At 34.3% G+C, this 10,223-nt stretch overlaps 1 protein-coding gene across 8 annotated transcripts in view; it reads left to right on the plus strand.

Annotated features, from left to right (window-relative positions):
- SNX13 (sorting nexin 13) overlaps positions 1-10,223 on the plus strand; it is an 87,310-nt gene that overhangs the window by 63,021 nt on the left and 14,066 nt on the right. For 7 of the 8 annotated variants that reach the window (XM_015558170.1, XM_015558169.1, XM_015558172.1 and 4 more), the window contains 3 exons: positions 1,389-1,561; positions 5,725-5,832; positions 6,282-6,392. In XM_015558170.1, the coding sequence (XP_015413656.1) occupies positions 1,389-1,561; positions 5,725-5,832; positions 6,282-6,392 (392 nt within the window). The remainder of the gene's footprint in view (positions 1-1,388; positions 1,562-5,724; positions 5,833-6,281; positions 6,393-10,223) is intronic. The other variant, XM_015558171.1, reaches the window with a different exon arrangement.

A 10,223-nucleotide genomic window follows, 5' to 3' on the forward strand; every position in this document is an offset into this window, starting at 1 on the left:
TACAGTTTAAGCTCCCGAGAGCAACATAACCAGCCTTTCTCCAGTTTTATATTTTGTCAAATTATATTTTATATCCCAACATAGGTAAGTCTAGATTCATCTATCCTCAAGTGATTGTGTGCCACAGCATCTCCTAGCCTGAGAGTATGTATAAAATATTCGTAGAGATAAGAATACAACATGATGAAATAAGAACGAAGTAAATTATAGAAATTAAAATATAGTGATTGGAATTAAGGTCAATGGATGGACTAAGACTAAATACAGATGAGGAGAGACTCAGTAAACTTTTTGGAGACCTCAAGAAATAATCTAGAAGAGCATACAATGCAGAGAAATAAGAAAGTGGAAACTAGGAAATACAAAGAAAAGGATTGAAAGGGCATCTCTTTTCATAAGATTAGTACAAAATGTGAACAGGTTTTGATTTTAAAGACTGCTGGACTTGGATAGTTTGTTGGAAATTAGTAGTAAAATGCCTTTAAAAAGTCTCCAAAATAAGTACACTTGTGAATTGTTGATTAGAAATGAGTTGCCAAAATAGCAGATAAGTCTTATTCCATTGCTTTTGCTTTCTGTTTAGCTGAGATTTTAATTGAAATATAACTAAATAGTGAAGGCTAGTACAAAAGGTTATTATTTTGTTTCTGTTATTTTTCCTCTATTAAATTTCAGGCTCTAATGCTATGCTGTGAAGTTGTATTGTGGTATCCTAACTATAATATAGGTAGAAGTCCTTGGGGAGATTGTTCAAAGTAGACATTACTGTGTGGTTGGTCATGGTTGGTCATGTCATCATAAACTTGTAGCTTGCTTTGCTGTGTAGCCATCTATATATATATAAAAGCCTTAAGTGACCATTATGACTGGAACGACCAATCAACCAGTTGCTATGATGCACACTGACCACCAGGGGGCAGACACTCAATGCTGGAGCTGTGCCCTGGTGGTCAGTATGCTTCCACAGCCAACCTCCCACAGTCCCTCACCCCATCCCGCAGGTTCCAAGTGGCAGGCCCTGTCTGGCAGGCCTCCAGGCCCCATCCAGCAGCTGGTAGGCCCCCAGGCCCTGTCCAACAGCCAGCAGGCCCCGGCTGGCCCAGCCCCGATCGGACTGGGAGAGATGGCCCCGATAGGCCCTGATCACCAGCCAGGCCTAGGGACCCCACCCGTGCACAGATATCGTGCACCAGGCCTCTAGTCATATATAATACCTTATGGGTGCGAGTACAGATGATGGGATTCTATTTTATCCCCTGGTGACATCCTTTTGTCTCAGTCTGTCATTTCAAATTCTTCATTTCATGTTGTCCTTTTTGTTTTTGTTCTTCATCTTCCTCCTTTTTTTTGTGTCTTTTGTTCCTCTTCATTTTGTTTTAAATGACTAGTATATGCTGACTATGACCCATATGCTGTGGCAGGCGTTTGTAATGATCATGGCAAGACATATGCATTGTATGCCATCACTGTGCACCGACGCAATCTAAACAGTGAGGAGATGTGGAAAACCTATCGTCGTTACAGTGACTTCCATGACTTCCACATGAGAATCACTGAACAGGTAATGAGGTTTTAAAGTGTGTGCTTTAAATTGTTTCCTGAGTCAGTGTTTAATTCTAAATAGTTCTGAGGATGTTACGGTATTGACCAAAGCCAATGAAAGAAAACAAAGTAAGAATTTGTGTATAATCAGTATAAATGTTAGAATGATTTTGAACATTTAACCAATAAATCAGACTTTAATCATAACCACTGTGGACTAGACAGAATATTCATGGTATACCTTGGGAAATTAAAATGAGTGTATATTTCTCATTTTGAGTCGTGTGTGTGTGTGTGTGTGTGTGTATTTGGGCTTGGTTTAAAGTAAGGAAGGAGATCACTATAGAATATTTTTTTAATTTTCAGAGCTATAGTCATTTTATTTTATTTTTTTTTAAATCGCTTTTCACACCCCTTTAATCTTGGTTTTTTTAAAAATATGCTTTATTGATTTTTTACAGAGAGGAAGGGAGAGAGATAGAGAGTTAGAAACATAGATGAGAGAGAAACGTTGATCAGCTGCCTCCTGCACACCCCCTACTGGGGATGTGCCTGCAACCAAGGTACATGCCCTTAATCAGAATCGAACCTGGGACCCTTCAGTCCGCAGGCTGACGCTCTATCCACCGAGCCAAACCGGCTAGGGCAGCTATAATCATTTTAGATGACATCCTTATTTTAATAGTTTAACAGTTAAATCATTGATCCATTACATTATTTTAAGAACCATAACCTAAATTAAATTTAACATTAACCAAATTTGTATTAAATACAACCCTCTTGTTTTATAGAAATATAAGGACTCTTAAAGATAACAAACATAAATTATTTCTGTTCTACTTTATATTAAATATTTTTTTCTTATCCTTAATTTAGAAGAAAATAAACTATCACCAGATGAATGGAGTAGGTGATCTATGAAATTTATTTTAACTCTTGAGAGTCTTTGATTTCATTCAAGGCTTATAAATATACAACTGGTATTAAGCCAATACAAATTATACTAATTAATGGTGACATTTTGATTGGGTGGACTAAAGCTTTGAAATGACATTGTACTAGTTTAGTAATCAGAAAATGCCTTTTTCATTTAAGAGAGTAGAGGGAAAATGGTTGGCATTGGTAATCTCATTAAAATACTTTTTTAATGAGAGTGAGATAAATTACTAATAACTTAAAAATGATTAAAAACAGGTTAGTGTTGACTCCAGAAGCCCATATTAAAAAGACTATTTTGAATTATATTTAGATGAAATTAATAACTTAGGACATGTTTACTTTTTCTGTTCATGTTGAGTACATCTTTATGAATAAAGATGTATAAAAATAAAAGGAAATAATTGAAATGTTAAATGTCATATTATTTTAGAAATGGGCTGAACTCCCCATTCATTTAACAAATATTTTTTGAGCTTTTCTTATATGCCTGGCACAGTTGTCAATGCTGCAGATATAATTGTGAACAAGACAGGTCCTTGCCTCTAGGAGTTTATATTCCAGTAGATACTATGCATGTCTTTTTCATTGGGTGAACTGTAACTAAGTACAGATAAAAGTAGTGATTTAAAAGATATTAAGTGTGCATTAAAGTAACTGAGTGAATGTATTTTTGTGCCTGGATATAAACACATTTTGAATCCTGATATAAAATTGCAAGAATGTTTTTTAAATTTTCCGGTGATGTGTCTGGAATCTAAACCTGACATATTCGATGTAGAAAAATAAAATATTTGATTTTGGAATGTCTATGATTTACATATAGTGTTTGAGTTTTTTGTGAGCATTTTAATACTTTTTATTATTATTGTGAGTTCTTTAGGTAAATTTCCAATTTCTTTTACATGCCTTTAAAAATATTTTATGAATTTTTGGCATAGAATATATTACTTTTCAGGAATGGTCTACCTTGTACTTATAGTTTTTCAAATACCAAGTTTATAATAAGTTAATATGAAGTATAAAATTTTCCCATTTTTTCCTTTTATAATAATAATACTTTAAAAAGCTATTAATCATCAGTGCCTCTGTTCCAGACAGATAATTTTAAAAGGAGTTTGATAATTTAGACTTTGAGAAAATAACTGTTATTGTAACATTTATTTTCTTCTTTTTATTAATGTTTAATATTTTAAAGTTTCTGAAATAAATTGTTTTCTTGGATACTGTGATATTCCCGTGGTGTATTTCATCCTAATGAAATACTACAATATGGGTGGCTTAAACACCAGACACTTATTTTCTCATGGAAGGCCAGATCTCAGTTTTGGGCTTATTTATCCCTGAGGCGCCTCTTTTTGGCTTTCAGTGACTGCCCTTCTCATTGTGTCCTCACATGGCCTCTTCTTTGTGGGCTCTCATTCCTGGTGCATTTTGTAGGTCCAGATTTCATCCTCTTAGAAGCACAACAGCCAGATTAGATAAGGACCCGCCCTAATAACTTGTTTTAATTTTATCACCTCTCTAAAGGCTCTTTCTTCACACAGTCACATTCTTACCCACTGGAGGTTAGGGCTTCATGTTGGGGAACTACAATTCAGTCCATACCATATTGGTAATGCTAGAGTAAACTGCGTTCTGTAAAATTGAGTCCATAGTTTAAGATAATGTAGGTAATATTCCAGGAAATGAAATATTTTAGGACTCCTTGAAAATTTTAATTTACATCTATTAGGTGTGATTAAAAAATTTAATCCATTGGCCATTTGATATCCAAGAAGGACATATTCTAATAGTTTTGTGAATCGCCAAATTTATGAATATTACTACAGCATAACTTCTCCCCTGTAAATTGCCTTTCCATTTCCCCCCCTACCTTGCCTGGAGTAAAATAACTGCTTTTCACTTTCATGTGTAACATACAATCAACTTGTTCACATAATAGCTCCAAGCAACCATCTGATTTGCTATTCCATTTAATAATTTATCAGAGTCTTCCAGTTTGTGGATGAAAATTATCCTATACCTTTTCATTCCTCTTCTCTTTAATCTCTGCTCCAGAAATGAATGAGTTTTTGAACATAGACTGGTTTTAGAAAATGGTTTCACTTCAGAATATGTATCACATGGGAAAAGCAATGAGGCTGCTTGAAGTTTCAGGTGCTAGGCTGTTGGCCAGGTACAATCACTAGATAAATGACTTCCATCTTAAAATGTTTGTTAGTAGCTAGTGTGGTTAAAACTGCTTCAGTGAGGCACAGCAGCGTACTGCGTAGCTGGGGCTTTGAAGGTGCACCCAAGTGTTCAATAGTCTAGCACTTTACTTTTCATGTGGTTGGAGGGAAAGTATCAGTGTAGCACTCCATTACAGAATTGTAATACAGCTGTAAGCTATATTTAAAAATTTCCTTTTCTCCTCTTAATAATTAGCCATTACAAGAATTAATTTATTTGAAGTCATCAATATAAAAATATTTCTTTATAAGATTTTTTAACAAGCCAGAAACACATAACTTTGATCACTAAAAACTTATTTGCTAATACTTTATTTACAAGTCAAAAGATTATTATAGATAATATTTTTAAAACTTTTTATTATAAAAATTTGAACAATTTCAAAATTAGAGAAAGTATTAAAATGACACCCCATGTGAAAATTGCCCATCTTCATCAGGTGTCCATATTTGTCATTCTTTATTGAAATTACTTTATAATATATAACATTAGAACTGTGGTTTGCCTTTGCAACAGTGTGGATGGACCTGGAGGACATTATGCTAAGTGAAATAAGCCAGTCAGAGAAAGACAAGTACCATATGATTTCACTCATATGTGGAATTTAAGAAATTTCCAAGCAAAATGGAGACAGACTCATACTAGAGACCAGGCAGACAGCTCTGGGAGAATGGGGGTGGGATGGGAGAGTGGAGGGATTGTGCAAAAAAGAAAAAAAGAGGGAACTCATGGACAACAACAGTGTGATGGTTGTGAGGGTGATAGGGGATGGGTAGAAGTGGACGAAGGAATAGAGGGGATAAATGGTGATGAGAAAACTAAAATAAATTTTAAAAAGAACTATGATTTGGACATATTTGGAAAATAATTTTCTATTTTCTGATTTTTGCTTAATACATTGCAAAATGATCTGTTTCAAGATGCTTTTAATATGTAGAGAAATTGTTACTAGGAAAATGCTTTTCTCTTTTATTAAAAAATTAAGATTATTGAATGTATTTTATCTTCCAGTTTGAAAATCTGTCAAGTATATTGAAGCTTCCTGGGAAAAAGACTTTTAATAATATGGATAGGGATTTTTTAGAAAAGAGAAAAAAGGATCTTAATGCATATTTGCAGGTAAGTTTATGTTCATTTTTGCCCATAGATTTTCATTTTAATATAGCTAATGAACTTAGTATGTCAAAACGTGTTTCATTGAAGGAATTAAGCTAGAGTGATAGGTTATATCATGAAATATTGTTGGTGAAAACAGTATTTTTTTGGTAACATTTAAAAGTTTTTGCCTGGATTTTTTAATGTACTTTCTATTAATGTTAAATTTGAACTTAGTATGTGAATAACATAATAATTTACTAATGTGGATTTTAGGGTTATCTGTAAAACCTGAAAATGGAATAGTAAATATATTTGGTCAACTTTCATATTAGATGCACTGAAAGTCAAAATAGCAGATGGAGAGAATAGTATATATCCTAATGTTAATAATCATAGAATTATTGATGACTTTAACTGCCTAATTGTTTTTTAAAAGTAAAATTAAAATTTTTACCCTTTTTTTCTGTTAGTTACTGTTAACTCCTGAGATGATGAGAGCATCCCCAGTTTTGGCTCACTATGTGTATGACTTCCTTGAGAATAAAGCCTACAGTAAAGGGAAGGGGGATTTTGCTCGCAAGGTAAGCAGACTATTGCATTGATTTTCTTACAGATTTATTTTCATATTTTATTTTCAATGTAAGGAAATAAATTTATACTTATGTATGTTTTAAAACTAGAAAATGTTATTAAATGTAAAATGGCATGTTTATCTTCTGTGCTTTACTAAGCCTATCAGTAGGTGTACCTAATAAGCATAAAGTCCTATCTTTACATGTGGATTAAAGCAAGCAGTAGCTTCAAAGAAAGGGGGGAAAAAACTTAGAAATGATGCATCGATGAAGATTTGCCTAAAACAGGTCACAAGCTTTTCATTAGTTTCAGAAGGAACTGTTTCTTACTAAGAGGAAATGTCTTAACTTGGAGTAAGAATAAGAAAAGTGTTAAATAGGATGTTTTTTTTGCTTAAGTGAAATCCTTATTATTTAAAATTTCTTTTTGGATGCAAGACCTATACTTGGAATAAGATACTAGGTTAAAGCAATAAATGATTAAGTGCTAAAATTGGGCAAGATGCAGCGGTTCTCAACCTGTGGGTCGTGACCCCTTTGCGGGTCAAACGACCCTTCCACAGGGGTCGCCTAAATACATCCTGCATATCAGATATTTACATTAAGATTCATAACAGTAGCAGAATTACAGTTATGAAGTAGCAACGAAAATAATATGGTTGGGGGTCACCACAACATGAGGAACTGTATTAAAAGGTCACGGCATTAGGAAGGTTCAGAACCACTGGCTTAGTGGGTGAGAACACAAACTTTGGGATCAGATAGCCTTTGGTTCAAATCCCTCCTCTTCCATTTGCTAGCTGTGACCTGCAGCTTAACCTTTTTGGTCTTTTAGTTTTCTCAAAAATGAAGATGTTAATCTTCACGTTAGAGCATTATGTGAATCAGATGAGATAATCTGTGTATTAATTACAGTGCCTGGCAAATAACTAACCTGAATAAATGTTGGGTCTTAGTGGTAGCAAAAGCAATAACAGCAGTTGGGGAAGTTTGGCAAAGGAACTCTGTGTATTATTTTTTGCTACTTTTTAGAAGTGTGAAATTATGAAAATGAAAATTCACAAGAAAAAAAGACTTCCTTGCCACTCCCTCTGCCCTGCCTATTGAAAATACTAACTTTCAAAACATTAAAGATTACCTCAAAAAATTAAAGATAGAACTGCCTGCCTTATGACCCAGTGATTCCACTTCTGGGTATATATCTGAAGAAAACTGAAACACTAATTCAAAAGAAAGTATATGCATCCCTATGTTCATTGCAGTATTATTTACAGTAGCCAAGATTTGGATGCAGCCCACATGCTGTGCCCATCAGATCAGTGATTTTCAACAGTGTGCCACAGCACACAGGTGTGCCAAAGAATTTTTAAAACATGCAACACCTGACTATTTAGTTAGGGGCACTTACTTCTTTTCCCTTAGATTGCCAGATTAAAAAACAAAAAAGAATAGCCATCCAGTGTAAATGAATCAAAATTATACCTATTATGATAGTTTATGTGAGCCATGAGATGAAAAAAGTTGAAAATCGCTGAGTTAGATGAGTGGGTATAAAGCTGTGGTACATTTACACAATGGAATACTACACAGTAGTAATAAGAAGGAAATCTTACCTTTTGCAACACCATGGATGGACTTGGAGAGTATTATGCTAAGTGAAATAACCCATTTTTATGTGGGATCTAATGAACAAAAGATATTGCTTTAATAATAACTTCCCGGTCATGTACCTTATGTTAGGAAAAACATGGGGTGGTCTTATCTTTGTATTTCATGATTGAAGTGATTGAGTTTAAATTCCAACTCTTAAGTGGTTTTATTATCAATAGAGATGCATTCATGTACTTAATCTTTTTCATGTTTACCTTACTTTCTCTCTCATAAGATAGTATCAGTTTAAGCTCTGGCCAGGTAGCTCAGTTGGTTAGAGCATTGTCACGATATGCCAAGGTTGCGGGTTTGATCCCTGGTCAGAGCACATATAAGACTCAGTGAATGCATAATTAAGCGAAACAACAAAACAATGTTTCTTTCTCCCTTCCTCTCTCTAAAAATCAATAAAAATTTTTTAAAGGATTGCATCAATTTTAGGATGCTAAGTGTTAACAGTTTTTTGAAATAAAAGAATCATTATATTAAAGGTATATAATTTCTTTTTACTAACAAACTTTTTATATATCCAGGCAGTTATATATCAGTTTAAAAAATATTACGACTGCAATCTAAAGATCCTTCTGATCCATTTTTGGAAATCCACAACACATACTTATAAAAATAATAAATCATTGCAGTAATTACCAGGGTCATTTTGATGTCCTTTAGATTGTCAGAATAATTTTTATGCCTATCAAGAATTAGGGGCACCCGACTGGTGTGCTTCAGTGGTTGAGCATTAACCTATGAATCAGGAGGTCAGGTCACATGCCTGGTTTTCAGGCTTGATCCCCAGGAGGGTGTATTCAGGAGGCAGCCAATCAGTGATTCTCTCTCATTGATGTTTCAGTCTGTCCTTCTTTCCTCTCTGAAATCAATAAAAATATATTAAAAAAATGAATTAGGAGTTTTTAGCTGCCTTTTTTTGGCTAAATTATAGTTTAATATTTTTTCTTAATTATATTTTATTAGAAATTAAATAGCTATTAGAGAAAATTATTTGTGAACATTTTATTGATTATTTAGAGCTTGAAGTAATACATTAACTTGTTCATACAGTTTGTCTAGCTTTGCAAAATATATGGGCCAGTTTTCTAGAAAAACTAACTTTCAACCAGTCTTCTCTGTGCACACACAATGTCCTTTTGTCCAGTTTTATATCATGGTGTGAAGGCGTTTCAAGCTATAGTTAGGGACCTAAATTTAAGTTAAAATTACTTTGTGTTGTTACCAATACAAAAAACTCAACCTAGGTGGTAATTAAATGACTAGGTAACTTCTTTTTAAGGTAGGCTAAGTGCCATTAACCCATAATTTACTCCTCTGCTGGATAATTTTCAAGTTTCTTTTTCTGTTTTAAGCATCTGATTTAAGGCAAATCCTGTTGTTAGAAATGTTATTATATGGTGATGGACTCCATTTTATGTATCTAAATTCAACTTCCTTTAAGGTTAGGCATCACAATCTTAAGTGTTTTTTCTATTTTCTATCATGCTTGGCTCTCCCAGTCTCCATCCCAAAACAGATGCTTGGGATTTACCCTCAGAAATTGAGTGAAGAAAAAGGGGGTGACGAGAGAAAGAGAAATGGATTCTGTAGTGGTGCACAAGCAACTATTTTAAATAATATTCTAATTGATGATATAGATTTAGGTTCTGTCAGTGGCAGTTTATCCTCATGTCTAGATAGCATGTGAGATTATATTTATTTAATCAACTCTAAAGGTTGTATTAGTTGAATCCACATTTCTCCTAAACCTACATTTCTAAACTGTAAGATATATAAAATTCTAAAATGTTTTTGAGGATATTCAAATAGTTTTTACACATATGTGTATGTTTACTTTTATTTTATAACGACAGTTGATACTCAATATTAGTGTCAGATGTACAGCATAGTGGTTATACATTTATATGTCTTACAAAGTGATCTCCCAGATAAGTCTAGTACCCACTTGACACCATGCATAGTTATTACAATACTAGAGGCCTGGTGCACGAAATTTGTGCACGGAGGTGGAGGGTCCCCTCAGCCTGCCCTACCCCCTCTTGCAATCTCGGACCCCTCAGGGGATGTCTGACTGCCCACAGGGATTGCTGGGGTCCAGCCCCAGCAGGTCCAGGGGTCCCCAAAGGTGTGGATGGAGTCGGCAAAGAAGGAATGACATGAAGACAGGGCCTGTGCTCC

Source organism: Myotis davidii, unplaced genomic scaffold (assembly GCF_000327345.1).
Source record: "Myotis davidii unplaced genomic scaffold, ASM32734v1 scaffold168, whole genome shotgun sequence".
Classification (NCBI taxonomy): Eukaryota; Metazoa; Chordata; class Mammalia; order Chiroptera; family Vespertilionidae; genus Myotis; species Myotis davidii.